General features: G+C 50.0%; 1 protein-coding gene across 4 annotated transcripts; it reads left to right on the top strand.

Annotated features, from left to right (window-relative positions):
- The first annotated feature begins 689 nt into the window (after window positions 1-689).
- Window positions 690-26,715, top strand: CCDC136 (coiled-coil domain containing 136). Of its 4 annotated transcripts, none has more exons than XM_024762873.1 (17): window positions 690-794; window positions 2,322-2,576; window positions 2,660-2,734; window positions 8,683-9,006; window positions 11,226-11,337; window positions 11,918-12,086; window positions 12,336-12,476; window positions 12,832-12,990; window positions 13,269-13,439; window positions 13,849-14,034; window positions 15,672-15,866; window positions 16,331-16,558; window positions 18,053-18,553; window positions 18,927-19,148; window positions 20,228-20,509; window positions 21,175-21,468; window positions 26,374-26,715. In XM_024762873.1, the coding sequence occupies exons 1-17, from the start codon at window positions 779-781 to the stop codon at window positions 26,482-26,484; spliced, it is 3,441 nt and encodes a 1,146-aa protein (XP_024618641.1). In that variant the 5' UTR covers window positions 690-778; the 3' UTR covers window positions 26,485-26,715. The 4 variants fall into 4 exon arrangements, with proteins under 4 accessions (XP_024618641.1, XP_024618647.1, XP_024618657.1 ...); XM_024762879.1 differs by having other exon boundaries at window positions 21,567-26,715; XM_024762889.1 differs by lacking the exon at window positions 13,269-13,439.

Here is a 26,715-nt window from a genome sequence, read left to right as displayed (position 1 = left end):
CATCTTTACATCCTAAGTCTTCCTCCCTCCATCCCGCCTCCCACCCAGGCCCGGTCTCCATCTTTCCGGGCTGGGTCTTCCTCACACCGGCCGCATCCTCCCTGGCAGTCTCTCCCCTGAGCCCTCTCAGTCTCGTCTCTCCAGACCAACGGTGCTTCCAGCCCTGGGGGCTCCAAACCCTGCACCCGCTCGGAACCGCAACTATTCTGAGCGCGGGGCGGGGGTGGGGTGGACGAAGTCCAGGGAGAGAATGTAAGGGAGGGGAGCGGCTCCGGTGCAGAGCCCCTTCCCACACGACCCCTGCCCGCCATCGACCCCTTCCCCTTCCACCTCAGCCTTTCAGCCTCTTCTGTACTGGGTCGCGCCCTCTGCCATCCCTGCCCATCTCCCCCCTGTGCCCTCTGGGCTAAAGAGACACACACCCTTTATGCCTGTGCAAGGGAGAGGAGCCTGGAACGGCGGGGGTGCAGGAGAGGTTGGGCAGTGCAGGGCGGTGTCCCCGTAGTCCCAGCGTGAGGGGCGGCCTGGGGAGGAGAATTGCAGCTCTTGGCAGAGTGAGCCAAGTACTTCCACCGGGATGAAAAACCCAGGGCTCCAAAGGGCTAGAAGGTGTGTCCCTTCCCCCCGCCAGCTGCTCCCCAGCCGCCCCTACCATCCCACAATCCCTCCTCTCTCCCGTCTCACAGGACCCACAGTGACCACTTCAGGCTCCTACGAGGTATCAGAGGGTTGTGAGAGGAAGAAAGGCCAACGCTGGGGGTCCCTGGAACGGCGGGGGATGCAAGCTATGGAGGGTGAGTTTTCCCAAAAAGCTTTCTTTCCATCCCCCTCACCCAATTTCCCTTCACTTCTCCTTCCTCCCTCTGACCCCCAAAACTCTGAGCCAGGACACAGCCCTTCCCCCCAGTTCAGCTCAGTCCGCTCCACCCCTCCTCAGGGCTCAGGGCTTGAGGGAAGTTCAGGGTACATCCCTTTGGAGTCCTGATCACCAGGTAACCAGGTTGTGTGTCCCAGGGGAGCTGCCAGACAGAGAAAGAGGCCTTGTTGGACAGAGCTTTGAAGCAGCCTGTCAGCAGGGGGTTTGTTCTCACTGCCTCCAGACCCAGATCCCAAGCTGTCTCCTATTTTGAAAAGTAGGGAAGCGAGCATGTGAATTGTCTTTCTGGTGCCACCACCACTAACTTCAAATGGAAGCCTTGTGGCTTTGGTTCTCTAGGCTATCCTACCGCCTGAAAGAGGGAGCCTGGGAGCAGGGCTGGTGAGAAGGCCAACCAACCTCCCAACACACATGTATCCCCACCAACACCAGGAGCCTGGAAGGATGCTGGTCCTGTTTCCAGGACTCCTGTGAAGGGTCCCTATGCACACTCAATATGGACAGTCCTGCTTCCCCAAGGGGGACAGATGATGCAAGGGGTCCCAGATGAACCTTAGGCTGTGGTTATTGGACAAAGATCAGAAATTCCAAATTTTAAAACAAAGCAAACTATTACCATCCAGATAAGATTTTCTATTTAGAGGAACTGCATTGCAGCAAAGGAGGGCGTGCTCGCCAGCCAGAGGCTGAGGACTCGCACACCCCAGTTTCTTAATGCATTAAAATGTCAGGCTATCTTTTACACCCAAGTACAACCTATGACTTCCCCCTTAAAACTGCCTTGTGGTCAGCAGGGAGATCTCTTGACACTCAGCAGGGAAAAGAAAAGTGGACCTGGTAGAAAATTCCAAAAAGACTATTCGATAGAATATATTTGAAAGGGCCCCAGTGTTTGTCCAATAAAACATTTAGAGTCATTTCATTCAGATGTTCTCTTTCTCTACCTGCTGACAGGCAACCTTTCTTATTATGGAAAGGCTAATTTCTCACAAGCCACCCGGATCATTTGTAAACTTTGTACAAACCCCCAAACTATAATTCTTGCCCTATTTGGCTTAAAGATACACCCAGTGTCTGAATCTTTCTTGACTACTTGTCCTGCTACCCAGAGACAAGGATGGAAGAAGCAGGTATCCTTGTGCCAGCTTCACGTAGCTGAGCCAGCACCTGGCTGCCCAGTCTGCCTGAAGGCAGTACTTGGAGGCCACCAGGGGCAACATTGGTCCAGAAAGGGCCCGGGAGGGGGATGGGCTACCTCCAAACTTGACTCTCACACCTGAAGCCTCCTCATGCATGCACGTCCTGCCCAGGGGCTCTTTGGGGGACACCAGGTGGCACTATTATACCATCTCTGCCCTGGGACAGTGAGTTGGAGGGCCCTCTAAGGCCTGTGGAAAGGAAGTTGGCTCTTACTTGCTGGTGGCGGGGGGTGGGTCTCTCCTAGGGGAAGTGTTACTCCCAGCTCTCTACGAGGAGGAAGAGGAGGAGGAAGAAGAGGAAGAAGAGGTGGAAGAAGAGGATGATCAAGTGCAGAAAAGTGGCAGCATGGGCTCCCTGTCGGTTGGCAAGCACCGGGGCCTGAGCCTCACGGAGACGGAGCTGGAGGAGCTGAGGGCTCAGGTGCTGCAGCTGGTGGCAGAGCTGGAGGAGACCCGGGAACTGGCAGGGCAGCATGAGGACGACTCACTGGAGCTGCAGGGTGAGTGCCTGTGATGGGGTCGGAGGGCCTGGGCCCAAAGGCATTGGATCCCAGGCCTGATGCCAGCTTCCCCGTCACTGCAGGGCTCCTGGAGGATGAGCGGCTGGCCAGCGCCCAGCAGGCAGAGGTGTTCACCAAGCAGATTCAGCAGCTCCAAGGTAAATCCTAGCGCTCGGACTGGAGGGCAGGTGGTCATCCAAGTACTTTTTTCTTGAGGGTTTGGCTGAGGCATAGCAGACATAGCAGACCATCGGAACCGAATTCGCTACTTTCTCCTCATTTTCTTCTCCTATTCTTGCCCTGTTCTCCTTGCCTCTCCATCCTCCTCTTTACCTAATTTCCTTTCTTTTTGCACCTCTAACTGGCTCTTCTGTTCCCCCTCCTTCCCTTTCTTGCCCTCCCATTTCACTCCCTTTCCGAGGCTCTCTCCTTTTTCTCTCCTCAGTCTCTCCCCCTCACACCTGCATCCCTTTTTCTCTTTGTTCTCCTGGTCAGTCCACAGGTAGGTAGTAAGGTTGAATTCCAAACCAGATTGCTTTTGCCTGTCCCTCCAAGGGCATCATGGGAAGAGCAGTGAGCCAGTGAGAAGTGACTGGAGGGGACTCTGCATCTTTTAAGGGAGGCAGATGAGAATGCTTCTTTTGCTCCCTAACACCGAGCTGGTGGCCCCAAAAGCCCTTTCTTCTAACACCCACGTGCCTTTGTCTGGGAAGCAGCAAGGCAGTCGTCCCACATTACACTGTGCCGACAAATAAAGAGGCAGGTTTTGTTACATCTGTGGGCTTTTGGAAGATTCCTGGGAGCTGTCCTAGAAAACTGCAGGGACTCTCCAGGGAGAACTGAGATCAAGCCAAAAGAGAAGTATAAATGGAAAAAAAAGGGAGGCCGGCAAGCAGGCCTGGAGAGGAGCAAGCCAAGGTGGGAGAGGAGGAGGGAAAGAGAAAGGAAAGAAGATGTAAGCAAAGGTAGATGCAGGAAAAGTAGACAATAAACAGGCTGAGGTGGGAGGGGAGGGGAAGGAGAGAAACTGCAGGAGCTATGTTGCTCAGGGAAAAGAGTGTGAGCATTGGTCTCAGGTCACCTAGATTCTTGAGCCCAGCTCTGCCACATAACAAGCTTTGTGATCTTGGGCAAGTCACTTTCATCTCTCTGAGACTCAATTCCTTAACTGTAAAATAGGGCTAATTTAAATGTTTTGTCAACCATTTATTGAGTGCCTGTATACTTGGAGGAACAGCTATGAACGAGATAGAGCAGATCCCTCCCCTAATGAAGAGTACATTCTAATGGGGAGAGGCAGAAAATAGACAAACACCACCAGTTCAGGTGGCAATAAATGCTATGAAGAAAATATAACAATATGATATGGAGAGATGGGGTAAGATGGAAGTTTATTTTATTTTATTTTATTTTTGCGGTACGCGGGCCTCTCACTGTTGTGGCCTCTCCCATTGCGGAGCACAGGCTCCGGACGCGCAGGCTCAGTGGCCCTGGCTCACGGGCCCAGCTGCTCCGCGGCATGTGGGATCTTCCCAGACCGGGGCATGAACCCGTGTCCCCTGCATCGGCAGGCGGACTCTCAACCACTGTGCCACTAGGGAAGCCCAGTTTATTTTTGATATGGTAGTTATAAAAGTCCTCTGAGAAGAGGACATTTGAGCTAAGACCTGAATAATGAGGAAGATCTGAGGGACGTGCACACCAGGCAGATGAACCAGCAACTGCAGAAGGTCAGAGGCAAGAATGAGTTTCATGTGTTTGAGGGACAGAACAAAGGCCATTGTGGCTGGAGCAAAATGCATGTGGAGGACTTGGATAAGAGAGAGTTCTGAGAAGCAGGCAGAGTTCAGATTACAGAGGGCCTTATAGATCAGCTGAGAGGTTTGACTTTTATTCTAAGTATAGTGGAAAAACATGGGAGGGTATTAGCCAGGGCTGGAGGCTGGCTAATTTTTTTTTTTTAATTAATTAATTTATTTATTTTGGCTGCGTTGGGTCTTCATTGCTGCGCGCGGGCTGGTGGCAAGTAGGGGCTACTCTTCGTTGCGGTGTGTGGGCTTCTCATTGCGGTGGCTTCTCTTGTTGTGGAGCATGGGCTCTAGGTGCGTGGGCTTCAGTAGTTGTGGCACACAGGCTTCAGTAGTTGTGGTTCATTGCTGCGCGCGGGCTGGTGGCAAGCAGGGGCTACTCTTCGTTGCAGTATGTGGGCTTCTCATTGCAGTGGCTTCTCTTGTTGCGGAGCATGGGCTCTAGGTGCGTGGGCTTCAGTAGTTGTGGCACACAGGCTTCAGTAGTTGTGGCTCGCAGGCTCTAGAGCGCAGCCTCAGTAGTTGTGGTGCACGGGCTTAGTTGCTCCCCGGCATGTGGGATCTTCCCGAACCAGGGCTCAGACCCATGTCCCCTGCCTTGGCAGGCAGATTCTTAACCACTGTGACACCAGGGCAGTCCCCACTTTACTTTTTTAAAAGAGCACTTCAGCTACTGTATGGAAATTGGATGAAGAGAAAGGAGTCAAAACAGTGAATCTGGTCAGCAAATAACTGCAATAGTCCAGTCAAGAGATGATGATTGGTTGGATTAGAGGGATTAGCGCTGTAGAAATGGAGATGATTGAGAATGTAATTTGAAGTTGGAGTTCTCAGGACTTGCTGAATTGGATTGGGGGATAAGAGAGACATGAAAGATGACTTTACCTTGAGAAACTGAATAGATGGTGGTGTCATTTATTGGAATGAGGACAGCTTGACAAGGAACAAATTTTGGGGCTAGGGGAACCATTTAAGACACGTTTTCTACATGTTGAGTTTGGAATGGCTATTGACATCTAAGTAAATATATTAAGGAAGCAGCTGGATATATGAATCTAGAACCAGGGAAGAAATCAGGACTGGAGATATAAATCTGGGAGTCATTGGCATATAGATGACATTTGAATCCAAGGGAGATCACCATGAAATCACATGGAGAGATATAGAAAGAGGAGAGAAAAGGGTCTAGTCCCAGGGCTACTCTAGAATTTAAAAGTCCAATAGAGGAGGAGAAATGAACAAGAGACTGAGGTAGGAGGAACTACTGAGACATCTGATGACCTGGAAGCCAAGAGCAGAAAGTGCTTCAAGGAGACAGTGATCAGTGGTGTCAGAAGTTGCTAAGTCAAGTAAGATGGCCATTGGATTTGGCAAGATGGAGGGCTCTGAGACATTTCAGTGAAGATAGAAGCCTGATTGTATCGGATCGAAGAGGAAAGGGGAGGTGAAATGAAGAAGGTGAGTACCCATAATTCCCGCAGTCATGTCTTGAAGAGAAGCAGAGAAATAAGGGAAATGAAGTCAAGGGAGAGCTTCTGGTGTTTGGGTTTTGGGGGGATGGGTCACAGTAGATCATGTTGATCTGATGGAGGAAAGGATCCAGTAGAGCATTGGATCTCATCTGAGCGCGGGGATGGGGGTGGGGCTGCGGGTCTGGTGAAGGCGCCCAAACCCCACCTCGCTGGAGCAAACGGAGTCCTTGCGCACGTGCGTTGCCCGTTTCCGCCAAGAGGGGGCGCGCGCGGCCTCAGAGGTAGCTGGTGTTGAGAGGCCATTCCGGCCGCCGCAGCCCCTTGGGGGCTGGGACCGGCTGGCGGCGGGAGGCCCCCCTCAGAGAGACCACTTGCGGGGTAGGAGGGAGATTCTGGCAAGATGGAGGCCATAACCAGTGAGTGAGAACTGACTTCACTGTGTCCCCCTCCCCGGGTCTTCGGCCTCGCCCCGACGGCCCCAGCTTCACTGTCAACCGGCGCCAGCCCTTCGGAACCCTGGTCAGGCCCTTCCACGTCCCAGCCGGCCCGCCCCGTCCATCTTCCCGATAAGCCCCTCCCTGGGGCCTGTCTGCAAGCCCCACCCCTCCGCCCCTCTGTGTTTCTAGTTAAGAGCTTTCTGAGGCAGAGCGCGACCTTTCTCCGTTCCCCAGTGCATCTGAGAATGTCATTTTTTAGGGCTAGACCCCAGAGGAGGACCTAAGGGAGTTTTGAACCCGAACATTGAGGGCAAAGTGGGGAAGTAGAGGTTGGTGAGCCCTCCAACAGAACACCCACCCAGGCCTTTATCCTAATGGCCGGTTGACTTGTGTGTCCGTTCAGTAGTGGAAAGAGCAAGGGCTTTGTTTCCTTCAAACAGGAAGGAAGTCAGAGAATCTAAGTGGAGATGTTTGGACTTGGCACAGGGGTGATCGATTAATACTTGTCAAATAGACTGAAGAGAGGAGACAGCTAGGATGGTTGTAGAGAAGGAGAGACTGGCAAAGATGTGGCTGGAGCCACCCGTGTAAGGTTGGCAGGAGACCTACCCCCGTGCCACTCCCACCCCGTACCCTCGCCTCCGAGACACCTGGTCCGCTCAGCATTTATGTCTGCAGTGTGTCCAAATTTTTATTCTCAAACCTCCATGTTCTGTTCTAGTTTTTAAAAAAATACCCGAACATGTAATTCTTTTTTTTTTAAACATCTTTATTGGAGTATAACTGCTTTACAATGGTGTGTTACTTTCTGCTGTATAACTAAGTGAATCAGCTATACATATACATATATCCCCATATCTCCTCCCTCTTGAGTCTCTCTCCCACCCCGAACATGTAATTCTGTACCCGTGGTCCTCAGTAAAAGTGTGTGGACTAGATGCATCCCTGCCTCATTTATGCATGAATTACAGCAAATATTTATTGAGTGCATTATGCTGGGTTCTCTGGCAGATCCTGAACCTGTAATGGTGAGAAAAACAGACATGTTTCCTGTCTTCATGAAGCTTACAAGTGGAGACCAATGTTTTATGTACACACACACACTGTAAAAAGTACAAGGGGCTATGAGAGCATTTAATGGAGGGCTTTGCTTAATTTTTTGCGGAGGTTGGGGGTGAGGCTAGGGAAAGTTGAAATCTGAAGGGTGAGTAGAATGAACAGGAGTTGGGGGCAAGGGATGGGGACAGTGTGCCTTCCAAAGAGTTTGTGGGAAGGTCCTGACCCTCCCAATCCAATCCTCACTAATTCCTGAATCCTGACTCCCAAATTTTGAATTCTCTGTTGGTGGCAGTGCCTTTTACTCTCGCTCCACTTTTAGCCTCCTGATCCTGGATGGGTACGTCTGTCCAGAAACGTTGAGATGCTTCACGGATACTGAGAGCTCTGACACGTTTCTTTTGTAAATTAAAACCTATTATAAAATATAGGCTTGTTGTGAAATGTCAGACAGCACTGATATATATGATGTGGAAAGTAAAAGCCCCTCTCACATGCTGTCTCATTCCTCGGAAGCAGCTATGCTGTATGGTTTAGGACATATATCTTTCCAGATCTTTTTCTATGTCTTTGTATATTTGTGTTATATATTATACATATGAATATTTTTTGCAAAAATAAGATAATACCATGTATTTTACAGCTCATTTTTCTTCCTAGTTAGTATATTATGGAAACTTTCTCATGTCTTCTCTGTAGATCTGCCACTTTCTTTTAAATGGCTGCCAGTATTCTATTTTACCTTCTTCGGTTTAAGCTATCCCTTATTGACTGGCATCTAGGTTATTTTCCCATGTTTGCTTCTCATGAGATGAACCTATATTTGAATTTCAGCTGTGAGCTCTAAATACACATTGTTTGGGGACCAGTACTTACACAGGCAGTTCATGGGAGATCTGAGGCTCTGTGAGTTCTAAGCTCCCAGACTGAATAGATGAGAATAGTCTGTGTAAATTTTTTTAGTAAGGGGCTTTTTGGAAAGACTCAGGGCATCAGTAAAATGCTGTAAATTAGGTTTGGTCTTTAACTGTCAGGCGATTTCATAGAAGCACTTAATACTTTTTGTTTGGAGGAGCCTAATTTGTTTTTCATGCCAAACCTCAAGATCTACTTTTCTACTGCACCTTGCTACATAGATTCACTCTGTTCTCTTCTTAGGTATTCCCTTTATTCCATATCAGGTGAAGCTATACTTCTCTGTTGGGGTAGAGAGCAGGTTGTCGGGAGTTTCCAGATAAGAAATAAGTCTGCCTTTAACTTTGTGCTTCTAGAATATGGTAGATGAGTTCACTTGTCCTCTTGATCATCTCAAGATCGTCTTTGGGCTTTGCAGGTGAGCTGCGGTCTCTACGGGAGGAGATTTCCCTGTTAGAGCATGAAAAAGAAAGTGAACTTAAGGAAATAGAACAGGAGTTGCATTTGGCCCAGGCTGAGATCCAGAATCTGCGGCAAGCAGCGGAGGACTCCGCGACTGAACATGAGAGTGACATAGCCTCCCTGCAGGAGGATCTCTGCCGGATGCAGAATGAACTCGAGGACATGGAGCGCATCCGAGGAGAGTATGAGATGGAGATCACCTCCCTCCGTGCAGAAATAGAAATGAAGAACTCTGACCCATCCAATAGTTTAAGTCTCTCAGATTTCTCTGAGATGCAAGGTATGAGAAAGCCAGCCCTCCTCCTGGTCTGTCAGTCAAATCAAGCAGAGGGAAATAGTACGCAAGAAGATGGTGGAAGGTGGGCTTAGATCATGAATTGGGAGCCTCTAGAAAAAGCTTCCATGTTGGATTCAAGACTGTAAGAGAGAAAAACTTGATGTCATATAACCAGTCCATAATGGTGTAAGAAATAGCACCATGGAGCTGTACCCTGAGAATTCTTCCTCAGAGAGCCATTGGGCATTTGTTGATTTGCCTATGCTAAAGCCCTTCCTGAAAAAGTTTCCATTTCTGGGGTGGGCGTATAGGGGCCTGTCACCTTGGAAAGCTTCCCACTGCCCTGGCATCATGGTGTTTTGCTTGGGTCACTTTCTGTGTGGGTTGGGGTGAGGGGTTCCCAGTCCTGCTCCCAAGTCCCAGAATGCCCACAATGCTAATTTTTAGCCTCCTTTAGTCCTCCCCAAGTAGAAGCTTTAGGGGGCAGCAAACCAGAGCACAAGACAGCTGGAGAGGAACAGAGGTTATTTCCAGTAATACGTGAGTCCTCAAAAGCTTAGAGTTCTGCTCAGTCTCCCAGCTAGCTGCTAGGTTTCATGACATCAGAGCCTTTGCCTTTATTCTGAGGCTAGATTTATGATCTAGGTATTATAATGTGAGGCCCTGCACTAGGCCAGGTCAAGCAGAGGCAATCAACGAGGAATCAAAGAACTGCAAGTTTTCCCAGCTGTAGCAGGCCTCTCAGAAGCGCTTTTGGGCTGGTGTACTAGGAGAGGGAGGCCAGCACAGTGGGAACGCTTGGGCTGCAGTTAAACAGACCCAAGTTCAGAATCTCAGCTCTGCTAACTAGCAGGATAAATAGCCTGGTTATTATCTCCCTGGACCTCAGTTTCCATAGCTATAAAAATTGATTAATAAAACTTTATAGCTGGATGGGATTCTGGAACAGGAAAAGAACCTTAGGGAAAATGTAGAAAAATCTGAATGAAGTATAGAATTTAGTTAACAGTAAAGTACCAGTGTTCATTCCTTAGTCATGACAAATGTACCCATGGGAAGATGTTAACAGTCGGGGAAACTAGGTGAGAACACTCCCGGGGAATTCTGCACTATCCTTGCAACTTTTCTGTAAATCTAAAACTCTTCTAAAACTAAAAGTTTATTTAAAAAGAAAGAAAGAAAGAAAACCTTATATGACTATTTGGGGGATTAAATGAAATGCCTAGTGTATTGAAGGCACTCAGACACAACTGAATCCGAGGCTGGACTCATCAAGTCTAATGCTTAGCGCGTGGTTGGTTTTCATCAAAGATTAGTTTCCTTCCTTCCTTCTATGATAATCTGGAGTATGCCAAGGACTTTTGATTGGACTAAAGAGGGAACATTAGAAGTGAATTTCAGGGTGTTGAATCTCAAAGCAGGTAAGATAGGCCTTGTATTCTAATTCGAGCAAGCTGGTGTTTTCTAAATATCAGCAGTATTCTGAGAGAAATAATTCTTAATCATGAAGAAACAAAACAGATATGGATGTTTATATTATCACAGCATTAAAAAGTATTGGTATCTGGAACTTAGGGACATGTGCTGGGACATTTCAACCAGATCTCTGCTGACGCCTGCGGATGACTTGTAGGTTTGGTCGGGGTGGGCTTTTTTGTCAGAGATAAAAGATCATTAGAATTCTTGGCCATGTGCAGGCCGATGGATTTGGTGTGGTAATAAAGGAAGTAAAAGGATGCCTGGGTTGTCTCTGAAAGCCTGGCACTGGCAGAATGACATCTGGCAGTTAACACTCTCAGCTTTTTGTACTAAAAGTGTAAGAGGAAACTAACTGTGAACAGTTGAATGGAAACTTTAAATTCAGGAAACCAAAAACTTACTTAAACCCTCGCAAGCTCCTAAAAATCTCAAGACTGTCTTGGTTGGTGTTTTTCCCCCTGCCACCCCTACCCAACCCCTTGGTTGGGGTTTTGAAGATGGGCACACAGGGCAATCTTCTGGGAAGTTGAAAAGAAGGGCAGCTAACTGAAAGAGGATAAAGACTCACTGCGGTGCAGAACTTTCCGGGCCCTGCCTTCTAAGCCTCTGCATGTGGTATCTCATCTGTCTTTAGAAAAAGAAACTCTTCAGCTTTCTGCAGCCAGATTTCTAGGCAGGAAAATTGTGGGCTGGTCGTCAGTGCTTCCTCCCTGGGATCTCACCTCTCTGCCTGTCCTCTGCAGAAGAGTTGCAGCAACTGCGGGACCGCTACCACTTCCTGAACGAGGAGTACCAGGCCCTCCAGGAGAACAACAGTAGCCTCACAGGACAGCTTGCGGATCTGGAGAGTGAGAGGTACAGCCTGGAGGCTGGCGGGGCTCTTTAGGACTGGGCTTTTCCCTGAGTAGAACTGGTGAAGGCAGATGCCAGGCTAATGAGCCTCCCTCCAGTCCTGGTGAGCCGGTCCTTTCCCTGGTATCCAAAGGATATGGATGCTGCCAAGAAGTAGGTCTTGGGGTCCAACCCAGATGTCTCAGGACTAGAATTGAGTGAGTTCTAAAATTTAGTTTTCTTCCATTCTAGGCATTAGGTCTGGTTTGCTCTGCCCTACAGCAGATAAGAAGCAATTCCTTTGTTGTCCTCCCAGGCATGATTCAGTCTGATGGTATATTACCTCCAGATTGGAGCTGGCGTGACTCCAGGCCCAGCCTCGAGCCCGACTGGATTAGTACTCTCAGGGTCTCCCAGAGCCAGACATGCCTTTGCAGATTGAGGTGCTGGGGACTTTTTTATAATCTCCTAGGTGTGTTTGAGAGGTGAATCACTATAGAAAGCTCCTTTTGCCTAAAATGAAGACATCAGGACCAAGCACACTTGGCTGGCGGTGCTGGGCAGAGCTCTCTCCCAAACGTGACTCTGGGGTTCTGGATTACAGGACACAAAGAGCAACAGAAAGGTGCCTGGAGTCCCAAGCCCTAGGGAGTATGAAGTCAGCAGAGTCTCAGACTTCAGAAGAGGATTTCCTGGAGCCGGATCCTGAAATGCATTTGTTGCGACAGCAGCTGCTGGGAGCTGAGGAGCAGATGCATGACATGCAGAACGAGGTAGGGAAAGGCAGGCCCCTTTACAGCCTCGCTCCCACCTTCTCCTGGCCTTTGGCCGCAGCATCTCCTTAGACACGAGGCTGACAAAGGAGGCAGGTGCTGTGGCAAGAGATAGGACTCCAGGGTCTCACTTGCTTGCCTTTTACTGAATATTCCGGTAAAAGGAATGACATACTCTGCCCAAGCCTGTTCCCAGAGAGCCTATGGTACCTGTCGTAAATCCTCCTTCCTGTTGCGTTTCCCACACAGTGTAAGAAATTGAGTTGTGAGTTGCAAGAGCTACAGCATCATCGCCGGGCCAGTGAGGAGGAGCAGAGGCGGCTGCAGAGGGAGCTCAAGTGTGCACAGGATGAGGTGCTTCGGTTTCAGACTTCCCACAGTGTCACCCAGGTAAACACTGACAGGGGAAGGGCATCGGGGAGGGCAGAAGGGCCTACGTGGAGTCGCCATTTCCGGGGAGGATGAACGCAGAGGAAGGCTGTGCTCTGCTGACGCTTGCCCTGCAACCAGAGAGCAATTGGAGAAATCACACAGCATTGCATTCTAGAAATGGTAGGCGTTATCGAGTGTCTGCTGCAGAAAAGAAACTAAACCGTAGGCCTGTGGGAGTGCCTCAAGATGTCTGCGTCTGGAAAAGAACCGCTCCGGTCTGGAGAGGGGTCTGCTGATTCACGCGAGTAACCGTTCTTCCCACATCCTCCCCACCGCGCGAGTAACCGTTCTTCCCACATCCTCCCCACCGCAGAGCGAGGAGCTGAGGACCAGACTCTGTGCCCTGCAGCAAAAGTATGATGCTAGCCAGGATGAGCAGAATGAGCTCTTGAAGATACAGCTACAACTTCAGGCTGAGCTCCAGCAGCTCAAAGTTATGAAACCCACAGTCGTAGAAAGCCAGAGTGAGAAGGTAACAACGACCCCGAGGTGAGGGGCCGCTTAGGTGCCAGAGGTTTGGGGGGAGGGGGATAAGAGTTGAGTGCTGAAATAGCTCCAGCTGCCACCTGTGCGGCACCACAGGTACAGAACTCCAGCCGCCCTCGAGTCCTCTGTTGGGTGAGAGGACACCCGTAAGTGCAGGGCAGGGAGAAGTGGATTCTCAGACTGTCTGTGTCTGAGAGTGACTCAAGCAGAAGCGTGAGTGGGTTAAGGATCCCAGAGGTACTGCCCAAGGCCCCTCCACCGCAGGAGTTACAGTGCCAGCTACAGAAGCTGCAGCTGCAGTACCAGAACATCACGTGTGAGAAGGACAAGCTGCTGGCCGTGCAGCAGCAGCTGCAAGACAGCCTGCACTGCCACGAGGCAGAGGTGCAGCACCTCAAGGGCATCGTGGCCTCCTCCCAAGAGAGCAGAGAGAAGGTAAACGAAGCTTCAGGTGAGGGAGAACGTAGCACGGCAGGGCCTCGCATGAGAGGACAAGTTCACAGGAGGAGTGGGGTGGTGGAGTTCTGTGGAGGAGCTGTCGATGAGGAGATAAAAAAGTGCTTCATGGCAACGTGATCTCAAAGGGTCACGATGCGCTCAGCTTCCTTCGATTTTAAATCAGAAAGAGCTGTAAAAAGGAAGCCGCTTCCCTTCCCCACCTTCCAAAAGAGGAAGTCCCAGGTCTCTGTATAGAGCCTGTTAGGGATTGGTCCATCTCAGGTAGTCCCCGCTGGGATGAAACTGGAACTGGAAAGGACAGGACCCTTTAGTCCCTGCCTGAGAGGAGAGAGTGCAGCCATGGGGGCTTCTGGGATGATGGCGGGATCTGCCTCCCCTGCCCCAGAATGCAGAGATGCACGCCCAGCTGCAGGAGATGAAGTGGCTGTACCAGACCAGCAAGGATGCACTGGAGCGGCAAAAGCACGTGTATGATCAGCTCGAGCAGGACTTCTTGCTCTGCCAGCAGGAGCTGCAGCAGCTCAAGACCACCCAGTCCATCCCAGAGGACAAGGGAAAGTGTGCTGATAAGGTAATTGTAATTAAGAGAGGTGAGCTCTCCTGAGCCTTGGAGAGAGGAGGTATAGAGGCAAAAGATGAAGTCATCCAACCAAGAGGCTTGATGGACTTCCTGTCCAATCACAGATGTATGTGGAAAGGCAGAAAACAGGCAGAGCCCCATGCTGTTAACTTTAAAACTTTGCCTTGACCTTGACTTTGAGCCCAAGCCACAGCTTAGTAGAATCAATACCTCTGGATCCAGTCTGAACACCTGAAGATTTCACACATGATTTCATGTGTGTAGACACTTATACCTTATTGTTAGAACTGTAGTGATATCTTGTCATTCGTGGAAAAGAACATAAACATAGGCCCATATACACAACTATGATTGTTAGAACTAGAAAGAGAAGGTCCAGTTTTCTGAGGCAGATTGTAGGTGCTCTCGTCAAAAGGCATGGTCTGTGCCCAGAGTGCTAATTGGGTATTAGAAGGACCTAGGCTTTTTCAGGATTTATTCTGTGACTTCAGAATAGTTAAATTCTAAACTTGAATTTTACCCTCTTTAAATTGAACAGAACACTACTCTTATCTCACTTTCTTTCAGTAAAAAAAATCCTGGTAGTGATAAATAAGGCCTTCCTTCTTCACTTACCCTTTTTTCCATAGTGTATAAAATGCAAGTCATTATTAGTTAGCCTTGTTGAGTACTTTCAGCTCCTGACCACTGACAGGAAATGGAAAAATGTTGAAGCGTGATGCAAAAAAGGTGTAAGATTCCAAAAGATGGTGGAGCTAGTCGCCTTCTGCCAGAATACTCAGTAGCTCCTGCCACAGCCAACAGTAGGCTATATCCCCAGGGAAAGGCCTTCAGAAGACAGAACTGGGGACGTTACATGGGCTGCCCCAATAGTCCACCTGCCTTTCTACAGCCAGGCTCACTCCCCCGCCCCACCCCGCCCCGCCATTCCCATTCCATTTAGAGATCCAGGGGGTCCATAACTTGCTCATCACTTTCTCTCCTAGTGGAAGAAACTATGGGAAGGGAGAAGCATGCTGGCATACAGAGCCAGCCTCTTCTCCTCTCCTAAAAGAACATTGAGATTAGTTTGATACTAGAAGATTTGGGTTTTTGGAATCATGGGATGATTTAGTCCTCTCAACCCAAGTTCAGTAACAGCTCATACTTCTCTAAAGATTCTTAAAGCTGATTATGAAAACAAAAATGGGGAAAATTAGGGTGAAAGTAAGTCCTTATTGGTAAGGAGCATAGTTACAGAAACAACTGGAGAGTAACAGGAACTAGAATTCCCTGCAGGGTGGGAAAATAGTATCTACCAGAGGAAATGGAGGTGGGGAAATGAGAAGGGAGGGGCGCTGATAACCTCCCTCGAAAACTGCCCTCAGAAAGAACTAGTAGGCAAAATTTAGAGCAGAGCCAAACTTCAGTCCTGAGCAGCCTGCTGGGGTTCGCATTCAGCATCTAGGCCTGTATGGGCGCAGTGCGGCTTGGGGTGATCAGTCTAAGGTGACTGCAGGGTGGGAGACCCTGGTGAATCACAAGAGGTAAGAGAACACGGAGTGCTCTGCTGACCGCATGGGGCAGAGAAACGCCAGGGAGCCTGCCTCCCAGAGTAAGCACCCCTGCGCGCCCTGCCCCGTCCACAGTGTGACGCACTGCTCTTCAGACTGACAGAATTGCAGGAGAGGTACAAGGCCAGCCAGAAGGAGGTGGCGCGGCTGCAGATGGAGCAGTGCGAGCTCCTGGAGAGGCAGAGGAGGGTGCAGGAGGCGCAGGGCCAGCTGCACGAAGAGCTGCACAGGCTCACGTTCCCGCTCCCCAGATCTGGTCTCTTCCACAAGGTAATCACAGCCAGCGGCTGCTGCTAGCTGTGAGGAGCTGCCCAGATGTGACTGTACTTGGGAGAAGTAAAAGGGTGGGGATGGAACTTTTTCTCTTCTTAACCAACCACTCCTTACTTTCTCACCAATCTCCTCAAACAAAACTGTTCAATATAGCTGATTAGGGCTCTAAATCTTAAAATACATCCTATACTCTGGAATCTGTCCAGCATTTTATATTTAGATATTCAGTCCGTCTGGAGAAAATGTACTTGAAAGCACTTTGCAAACTGCAAAATGCATCCAAACATATGAGGTCGTTACTACTCAACTAGCAGGTCTCCAAAGAGAGACTCCCCTGCTGTCCCAGATGGGCTGTGCAGAGCCAGCCCCCCTAAGGGAAGGGTCCCAAGCAGGAAGGAGGCAGAGGTCTTGCTGTGTAACCACCACAGTTCTAGCCCTCTTCCTTCCACTCTGCCTCACAGAGTCAGGAGCTCCTTACAAAGTTACAAGACCTGTGTGAACTACAGATGGTCTACCAAGGCATGCAGGAGGAGCAGAAAAAACTGATACAGAATCAAGAAAGTATATTAAAAGAACAATTAGAACTGCACGGAGCGCTGCAACGTTTCAAGGAGTCTGATTTCCGGGAAGTGTTGGAGAATCCGAAGGACTCCAAATGGCCTAAGTCCTCAAAATGTGGTCATAACAAGGTAACTATAGCAAGAGGCAGGGAGATAGTTCTGGTGGCAACAGCATTGTAGGGAAAGGGGGCGCCACAGAGGGGTCAGAGTTCCGAAGCCCTGTTTTGCCAGGCGCAAGGATGAAGCTAAAGCTCCACCCTCGCAGCCACTCAGGGGCTCATTAAGATGTGGCTTTAGGTACGGCCTTAGCTGCTCCCTCAGATGGATGCCCAGTTGAAGCACTGTGAACACTTAGAAACCAGAGGACCTGGAAGCTTGAGATCTCCTGATAATTTGACTCAATCTCTTCAGCATCTCATTTTCCAGACGTATTTGGAAGTAGATCACCTTAGCGTTTGTTTGGATCCCTTAGGACTGACTCTAAACATGCCATCTTTTCCTCATGAACTCGGTGGTAATCGAGAAGGAAGCTTTCCAGGGACCACAATCTGTAACCTTTTGGCGTTCTACATGAGGCACATCTGAGGCCATTTATTTCCAAGGGAAGAATTCCCAGCATGTGGGGTTCTTGGTACTGACCTCACTGTCTTCATTGGAACTTTGTGGCAATAACAGCCTGGTCAGAGGCGTTGGACTAGAGAATCCATGGGTCTCAAGCACCAGCAAGTGGTCATGCCTCTGAGGTCACACTGAAGGAGATTTCTAGACAAGTCTGTTCAGGGTTGGGAGATGCATTTGGTCTGAGGCCTCAGTGGGGGCAAGGAAGGGCAGGTAGACAGTTTCAATTCATTGAAATTGAAGTTTATTCAATTTCAATCTATTTGTTCAGGTATTAGCCTAGACAGGCAGATAGATGTAGGGAATAGTGGAAGTCCAAACTGAGATTTGGTCAGATTCCAGGGGTGTCAGATTTCAGCCTGGATAGCAGACACCAGGAACCAGGTATAAAATATTCCCTTAACCAATCAGATCGCATCCTGGGCATCAGCTCCCAAGAAGCCAGGCCCTGAGGGCCTGGGAAACATGCCCAGGGGCCAGATTCAGAATTGAGGCAGGAGGAGTCCCTCACTACGACAGGGACTTGTAGTGAGACCTTGATTCCAAGTCTGCATCTTCTGAGGAAGAAGTTCTTCATATGCTCATATTCAAGGCCAGGGCTGATTTTAGAATTGGGGGTGGCGGAGGGGACTGAGCCCCAGAGGTCAGGATAATGGATACACCTGACTGAGAAGAGGGGAGGGGAGGGAGCCCGAGTGACCTTGAGATCCACTCAGTGCTGCTTCCAGTGAGATAGGAAGTTACCAGAGCATATGGAAACCAGCAGAAATGGGAGGCCAGAAATCGTGGACTGTCTGTCCCAGGGAGATTTTCTCCAGTGAGCAAAAAATTGACACACGCCAGTTACCTGTAGGCAAAGTCAAAGATCTAGGCTGTGGTGAGACGGGAGGGTAAGGTGTGCAGTGCTCTGACCTGTGCTCTCAGACATCCGCACCAGGAGGGGTGCAGCTAGAAGGACCGCAGTGTTTAGGGTAACGGTGCTGTTTCCCCGCCCACTCCTGGCAGTCCAAGGTGATCATCACCCAGATGCAGGCTCTGCAGGAGCTGTACGAGGCCAGTGAGGCTGAGCAGGAGCTGCTGCAGCAGGAGCAGGAGCGGCTTCTAGAGGAGCGGAAGAGGCTGCAGGCCGACCTGCAGCTCTGCCTGGAAGAAATCCACATGCTCCAAGTCCAGTCCCCTTCTGTGAAAATGAGCCTTGAGTCCTACAAGAAGAGTTACGGGACCACGGCCACCAGCAACGAGAACTGTCGCAGAGGTTGTAACATTGATGACAACGAGAGCTGTCACGAGAGTTACAACAGCAGCCAGGCCAGCGAAGAGAGCCTCCTCAAGAGCTATGACAGTAGCACCAGTACCGGGGAGTCCTGTGGGAGGAGTTACCGCAGCAGCAGCAGCAGCATTGCCTATAAGAGGAGTTACGGCACCAGCAGGAGCTCTGACACCTGTCACAAGAGTTACGTCAGCAGCAGCATGGACGACGAACTTGCTGATCCTGAAGATATGGAGGTAAAAGTAACCAGATGTCAGGTCAGATAGGGGAAGAAGGTTCTTGTCTTATTAAGAGAAGTCACGGGGAAGGGCACAAGAGGTGAAGTGGGCAGTGGGCTCAGAGCTGAGCAGGGTAACTAACTTACAGGAAATAAATGAGGTACTCTGCCTGCCTCATATGGAGATGCTCCATCTGGATGGAAGTCTAAGATTCAGGACTTTTCATCAACACAGTCATGGTGCTCTTTCTGGGAAGAAATACAGGATTCCCCCTGGGCAGCTTCAGATCCTTGTGGCCATTGTTTTGTACCCAAGAAAGGGCCTAGCGAAGAGAGTGGGCGGAGTGCAGGGGCTCCTCAGGGTGCCGTCATCGCTCCCCTGCCCTCCACAGCGCTTTGAGGACACGGTTGCCAAGGTGTTGATCAAGCTGCAGGGGGTGCAGGCCATGTACCAGCTCAGCCAGGAGGAGCACGACCTGCTGTGGCAGCAGATGAGAAACCTGCTAGACAAGCAGAAGAGGCTGAAGGAAGAGCTGGATGCCTGCGAGACGGAATTCAGGGAGTGCGTGGAGTGCCTGGAGAAGACCGGTGCCTCCCCACATGAGGAGCACGAGGTAACTGCTTTCAGGGAGGCAGGGTTTCAGGTAGGAGTCCCTAGAGCCAGAGGAGGTCGGAGCCCTTTCAGAGAGGCTGAGGAGAGAGAGAGGAGCTCATTGCCAGCTCTGTACAGTTGCCCTCCTCCTGGTCAGAGGGACAGAGCAGGGGCTGAACCCCAAGAGGCTGGGCAGTCTGTGGTGCCACTGACGGATGTTTCTCAGGTGCCCGCTGTGCTGGGACTTACTGATCATCAAGACTCCTTGAATGATTTTTTTTTTCCCCTTTGCCACATCTGTTCTCCTTTGTCCTAGAGCACTTCTATAGAGTTGTATTTTTTTTACCTCCGATTTTCTTTAGTTGGTGTGTATTCCACCTTGTCTCTTCTCTTCAACTAGATTGTAAGCACCTCAAGGACAGGGCTGTGTCTTCTCTTGGATCTCTCATAATGCCAAGCAGAGTGCTGTGCGTCCACTAGGAGTGGGACAGAGGGCATTGTCCCTGACGAAGAGTAGTCCTCTGTCCAGTGGGGGCCACTGTACGCATGGGGGAGGCTCAGAGAGCGAGAAACACGTGGGCCTAGGTTGCTTAGTGTTGGTACCTGCCCCAGAAGGCCAAGATGTGCTGCCAGAAGCCAGGAAAGACGAAACCAGGGAGTAGGGAGCAGGGTTGGCACTTGCCTCCGTTTCCAGGGTGAGGTGCAGGAGCCCAGGTCCAGTCTCAGGAGTACAACACAGTTCCTATAGTAATGATGGTACCTATTAGAGAAATAGCTTGGGCAAAGTAGGAGTTCCCATCAAAAACTACTACGTAATAAAGCCCCACGGTTCAGAAGGGGTTAGCCCTTTTGTCATTCCCCTGACAGTTCACAGTAAAAACATAATTTTAGTCATCCTTTTTTGATCATGTTAGATGTAAGTCATCAAGTGCCTCAAGTTAGGGAGAACCTCTAAAACTGCTTTAGAGGCTCATTTTTAACAGTTTAATGTTTTCTGTATTATCTACGTCCCCCTGGGCTTTAGCAGGGAGATTTCTGAAGCAGGGGCCAGGCTCATCACGTAGGCCCAGCTGTGAATAACTGGGCCTCCACTACCAACAGATCAAAGAACTGCAGGCCAAGCTGCGGGAGCTGCAGCTACAGTACCAGGCTAGCATGGATGAGCAGGGGCGGCTCCTGGCCGTGCAGGAGCAGTTGGAGGGGCAGCTGCAGTGCTGCCAGGAAGAGCTTCACCAGCTCAAAGAGAAGAGGTCCTCTGTTACCGAAGAAACCAAGGGAACGAATGGCAATGAGAACGTGAATAAGAATGCCAGTGGGGTTAAACGTAAAAAGGTGGCCAAGCCAAGCCTGGAGAGTTCTGAGGTCAGCTGTGAGAGCAGAAAGGTGAGTAGTAACCTTGGTAGCCAGGTAAGCAGAAAGTTAAAGGGGATCCTAGGAAGGAAAATCACCTTCACCACCATTCCGACCAGATGAGGTACTTGCAGAGACGCTTCTGGGATCTCTAATGTGTCTAGAGTAGTTCTGTCTTAGTAGCAGTTCGGTACTTCCTTTTCCTGTGAGGTCAAGGGGAGAGTGGAGTACAGACCACTCAGACCTGGAGCCCCGAGGCTGGATGACTGTTTCAGTTAGACCAGTGCAATTTTCTGGGACCCCTGTTCTTCTTCTTGGGTCACATGCCCAAGAGAAGGACCAAATGGATGGAAAGAGGGGGATTTACTCAAAGCAGTTGTGTACATATAGGTGGAAGAGGACTGGATAAAATGGGGGGTCACCAGGCAAGGGTAGGAAGCAGCAGTTGAGGTGCAGAATCTTTAGCTCTGGGAACAGTTGGAAATGGCTAATGGCCAGATAGATGTGGTACGGGTCCAGAGAGGCTGGGTGTGGCCACCCTCCCCACTGTGCGCGGGACATCAGTTCAGTCCCAGGACACAGTGCTGTCTGTGCACTGTGGGAAGCAGCGTGTTCTTGAGGTAGTTAAGCATCGTCATGAGGGTAGGCATCTTCCCAGGTAACAGCATCCCCCATCCTGTACTGCCTCCGCCCCGCAGAGTCTGGAGGTGGTGCTGTACTACAAGGCCAACCATGTGGCCTTGGACGATCAAACGAAAGAGGAAATAGAAGAGGAAACGAAGGAGACAATTGAGGACAAAACAAAGGAGTCCTGGGATGAACTAGTTTCTGAGCCATCAGGTCCTAGAGAGGTTAAATTCAAAGCAGACCAGGAGGAGAGAGATGAAGAGTTCCACAGCCAGGAGGGTAAGGAAGAAGGCGACGACCAAGAGGAGGAGGAGGATGAAGCTTCAGAGGGAAGCATCCCCCTCAAGCCTTCTGAGAGCAAAAAGGTAACCACAGCCAAAGGCAGGATCATGTGGGGAATGGGCTCTTGGGCGCAGGTGCCCAGCATTCAGGTGTGACCCAGCCCTTGGATGGAATTCTACAGGAGTAGAGGCCAGCAAGCTCTGAGGCATCGCACTGGGGAAAAATGGAGGTGGAGGTGGGATTGGAGAGAGCAGACTCTGCGGGAAAGGCTGTGGAACTGTCTCACAGAAAGCACCTTCTCTGGGAACCGGGGCATGCCGGTCGGAGTCCCGCCTCCTCTCATTTATGTGGTAATAACCCTCGTTACTCACGTCAGGAGGGTTCTTCGCCCTCAGCTAGCACCGCACCACGCATTTCTGTCAGCCTGGGCAAGTCACCCAGTCCTGCTTTCCCGAGGTGCCCTATTAGGGCTGACCTCTGTTGCCATGAGGGGTGTGGAGAGGCTGCTGTCGCCTGCCGGGCTCTATGTAATATTACAGGGCATGAGAGTGGGGGCCAGGGCCGATCGGAAGTGATAGAATGTTTCCGTCTCTACAGCAGAGCTGTTGGCCGGTCTTGGGAGACCAGCCAGAGGTCTGGCCCCTTAGTTACCGGATCTGGAGAGGTCGGGTGGGAGTATCCTGGGTAATGTACCAACTGCACAAAAATATTTCAGTATTTTAACAACTGGCACATCCATACAGGAACATACTAGCTGAATCTCTGCCCTGGTTGGAGTTAACCGGGGGCTCTGAGTTCCGAAGGGTTTGAGTAGTACCTGAATAAGTCCTCAGTTTGCAGTACAGGTTCTTTCTGTCCTTTTAAACACCGGGGAAGAAAATAAGTCTCTTGTGGTGGGATGCCCCAGTCATCTCGAAGTTATCTGGAATTTTCAGCAGTTCAGTCAGTTCAGTCTGCAGCACTGGCTAAGGACCCAGTTACAGTTCTCTGTCAACCTCATGGCAGAGAGCCATTGTTTAGGACGTGAAAAGTAGGAGTAACCACAGCCCCTTCCCCAGTGTTCTATTTCTTTGAATTCTTCATACCCTGCCACATGCTGGTTCAGAGCCTCATAGATTACCTGGCCTCATGTGCCAGCTTTCTAAACACGAAACTGGATTTTTCTACATCACAATCAAGTACATTCCTTGTGTCTGCATATGGAGGCATCCCTTTGCCTCAGTGGGTCCTGCATCTTTTACAGGCAGCTCTGCTGGCATATGTATTACCGCCTGCAAATTCATTTTCTCCCTGGAAGATGGTTGCAGTCAAGAGCTCGCCCTTCTCCATCGTTAGCTTGTTTTAGTGCGTTTTGTCTCACAACGACAGCATCAGACTCCTAGGGGGTGTCCCAGAACACTGAGACTTGGTGGAACACAGCCAGAACACGCGGCTAACAAAGGGACAGGTGGCCTGGCAGGAGGCTGCCCTTCCTAGAGTGACCCAGGCAAAGTAGTCATCCTGCTCATCCGGAAAGCCCAGCTTTACTCTCTGGAGCTTCACTTTTCCAGTTACTGACCTACAAGAAAGGTCTAGGTGCAGATAACCCTTGCTTGACAAGGTATAAGAGGGATATGACAAGCCAAAAATGTGGCCCCGAATTGGACCTACGCCGCTGCTTAACCCTTGCAGTTTTGCATCTCCCGTAGGCGACCCGCGGGAAGAACCAGGCCCGAGTAGCGGAGGAGAAATACCGCTGCTCTCGCTTACCTGTTGTTTAACCTCTTGATCTCTTTCCCTTTTCCCTTTGTTTTATCATCTTCATTATCTGTTGGATTCATGTGTTTATGTCGTTTTATACCATCTCTCATCTCTGGTCTCTCCTCGTGCCTCTTTCTCATTTGATATGTTGCAGCCACCCCCTGCCCCCAATCCCCCCATCTTCTCCTTGCCTCTCGTAGGCCTGGTGGTCATATTGGCTTTGCTCTGGTGCTGGTGGGCTGAGACTTCGTCCTAACGCAGGTACTGGTATTGCGTCCCCTCCTTCTGAGGGATAGAGGGAGGGTGCGGGTTGCCCTGGCCTCTCGGTCATATCGGCTTTGCTCTGGTGCTGGTGGGCTGAGACTTCGTCCTAACGCAGGTACTGGTATTGCGTCCCCTCCTTTTGAGGGATAGAGGAAGGGTGCGGGTTGCCCTGGCCTCTCCTCTTTCCCTTTTCTCTGAGCCGCTTGCTTCTTGCTTCTGCCATTTTACAACAGGTGATAGTCAGGTCTGAGTTTTAGCCCTGGCTTTTCCTTGGGCTACTGCAAAGCCCATAACATCTCAGAGAATGTCTCCCTAACCTGTACGGAATTGGAATGCTCGCCATTGACATAGTTTGAGTTTCTGTACTTTGGCTGGGAAAAATTTGAATGATCCCAGCACTGTGGCTACTTTCAAAGCTCCCTCGACTACTTCTGATGAGCTGATGTCTGACTGCAGGGCTGGCCTGGCTGCTCTTGGTCTTTGTTTAGCCCCAGAGCCAAGCTCTCACTACGGTCACTGTGCAGGATGGCAAGATAAGGAATCACTGCCTCCCCACTTGGGTGAGAGAGGAGGTCTGGAGAGTTCTGATCCCCAAAGGTCATTGGTCTGAGGAGAACCTCGATCTGTCCTTCGGCCTTGGCGTCAAACTCTTATCATATTATATACTTTCTACTGAGAAGTTCTCTGGTTTGGGGATTCTAGTCTCCAAAAAATCAGAACAAGAATGCCACATCCCTTTTGGGGGTCAGATTCTATCGTAATCGGCTTCCCAAGCTAGGCTTTCTGGAGAGAATGTGGTATTGGTGAGAAGTTTCCACTAACCAGAAATGCAGTGTTTTCAGGGAACCAGACTGATGTATTCTGGGCACCAGTCCACGTAATCTGATCCGTCAACAGGGCACCAAATTCAGGAGGCAGAATGTAGTCTCATGGCCCAAGGTAGAACCCTTCCAGACCCATAAACTATTCTCTCTTGGCCTGTTTTGGCTCCTTTCCCACGTTCCCCCTGCCACTCCCACGCCCCCACCCTCTCTTCTCACATCCCTGTAAATGGAGTGTAGTTGGCTCACTGCATAGGTTCAGAGTGACCGCTGGAGCATTTGTGGGTAGCGTTTATCACTATTTCCTTTTCTGTCCTGCCTTTTTTCCTCCTCACTTTTTTTTTTTTTCTCTTCAACCCTTCTCCTTTCTTCTTTTAGACATTCGAGTTACTCACCACGGTCAGTCTTTAACTCCTTTGGTGAGAGGGGTCTCTCCCTGTACACTCCCAGGTTTCTGGATCCGTGTGGGTTGAGACCCAAAGCATTCAGCCATAACCTTTCACCAACTCAAACCCAGCCGGGCCTGACCAGAGTGAGAGGAAGGAACTCCTGGGTAAGCGTCCTCTTGGAGGAGCCTGTTATACCCAGAGCCTGGCTACGGCCCAGCATGCAGCTCCCATCCAGAAACTGAGGCAGCAGAGTAGAGTAGAAAGTGTGGCTGACAGGCGGGCAGACATCTTGGGTGAGTCTGTCTCTGTTTCTTTGAGCTTAGTCCCAGTGGGCAAAATGCATAACCTGAACATTAGTTTCTTCAAATGTAAGGAAAGGATGATAAATCCTCTGGCTTCCTCATGTGAGGAACAGATGAGTTCATTTATATGAAGTACTTTATAAATGATAAAACACCACATAAATAATAAAAAGAGCATACTCTTACATAATGCATACTATATGCCAGGCACTGTTTAATCATCTGATAAGTATTAACTCATTTAATTCTCACAATAACCCACTGAGGTAGCTATCATGTTACGTGTGATAAAACTAAGGCATAGAGGGGTTATGTAATACAGCCAGTAAATTGTGAATCAGATTCTAAGGACTTAATATCAGCATCAGATAAAATTCCAATCCTGTTTCCCCTTATCGTCTCTCTTCATTGGTTGCTCCCAAGTAAGTAGGAAGACACCATACAGCAGCTTCTTCGTGCAGCCTCAGATCACGTTAGCTCTCTGATAACTAATATCACATTGCTAGCTTATTTCATGCATTGTTTATAAAAGCCTTTTGCACATATGCTAAGCGTTCTCTCCCCTTTCTCTGCCTGCAGTTGAGTTTTTGGATCCAAGGCAGAATGTTCCATTCCTCTCTATCAGATCTAGTCCGTTGTCCGCTGTTCTCACCTGTGAAGCCGTGTGTTTATTTTTAATCTTGACCCTGTGGTTTCAAAGTGCTCACTTTTGCAGCCAGCTTCACCTCATCCTCAGGGGTGACCCCCCACCTTCTTACCTTCACCCAAGTTACAGGTGAGGGCGAGCCTCTAGAGTGTTCCTCTCCAGTCCCTCATCCAGCTTAGCAGTCACGTACAAATGGTTGTACAGCAGGCTGCCATCAGCCTGCTCTTTACTTCTCCTGTTTTCTCCAAGGAGGTGTTTCAATGACCCTGGTGTTTGCCTCCCTGGGCCAGTGACCAACTTCCTTCAGTCTCCTTCAAGGACATCATTCTCCACAGACGGTCTGGGCTGCCTAAGAACCTCGCGTTTGCTGTACTCTGGTGCACTTTCTTCGCTCCCCCCCACCCCCAGTCTTATCCTCCTGAGTTCACTTTTCCTCCGTCAAGCATTTAATGATGCTGCTGCATTTCCCAGGGGCCCACATTTACCCTCTTTTCCTTGCCGTGGCATCTGATCCTTTGCTGCGACCGTTTGGATTCTCTGAAATCTGCTTCTGAGTTTGCTCCTACACGCAGGAGCTGGTTCTTCTCACCCCCCGGGGCATGAATACAGGCAGCCAGCTCAGGTCATCCACGTAGTGTTGTTCCAGATACCTAGTGGTGCCAGGACTAAGCCCACATTTGTCTGCAGCGGTTACCCAGGAGATAAGAGAGACTGGACCATTATGATGTTTCTGAGGTATCTCTCCAGCACCAGTCGGCAGGGGATCTCTAGCTTAGGGAGGAGTTCAGAAGGCTGGGCACTCACCATTTGTCTTTGGTCTCCACAGAACATGTTTGGGATGTGGAAGCCTATGGTGTTCTTGGCCCTTGCAGCTGTGGCTCTGTATGTGTTACCCAACATGCGGCCGCAGGAGACAGAGTCCTGCCTCGTGGAGTGATGGCAGGCCTGGGCCAGCCGAGGAGGCAGATCCGCTGTGGCCACTACCCTCAGCTTTGGGCAGGACACACTGTGCCAGAGCCCCCACCCCACCCGCGTGTTCCATGTGTCCCCATCTCCTTAGCCTCAGCCACTCAGGCCGGAAAGGCTCGTTGTGGGGAGCTGCTGGCTCCCATCTCCTGCCTCGTGTAAGAACCTGGGTTCCTTGTAATTAAACATCAGCTGAATCACA

Source organism: Neophocaena asiaeorientalis, unplaced genomic scaffold (assembly GCF_003031525.2).
Source record: "Neophocaena asiaeorientalis asiaeorientalis breed wild unplaced genomic scaffold, Neophocaena_asiaeorientalis_V1.1 scaffold681, whole genome shotgun sequence".
Lineage (NCBI taxonomy): Eukaryota > Metazoa > Chordata > Mammalia > Artiodactyla > Phocoenidae > Neophocaena > Neophocaena asiaeorientalis.
The sequence above is the reverse complement of the archived record's forward strand: the minus strand, read 5'-3'. Positions and strand labels throughout refer to the sequence as shown.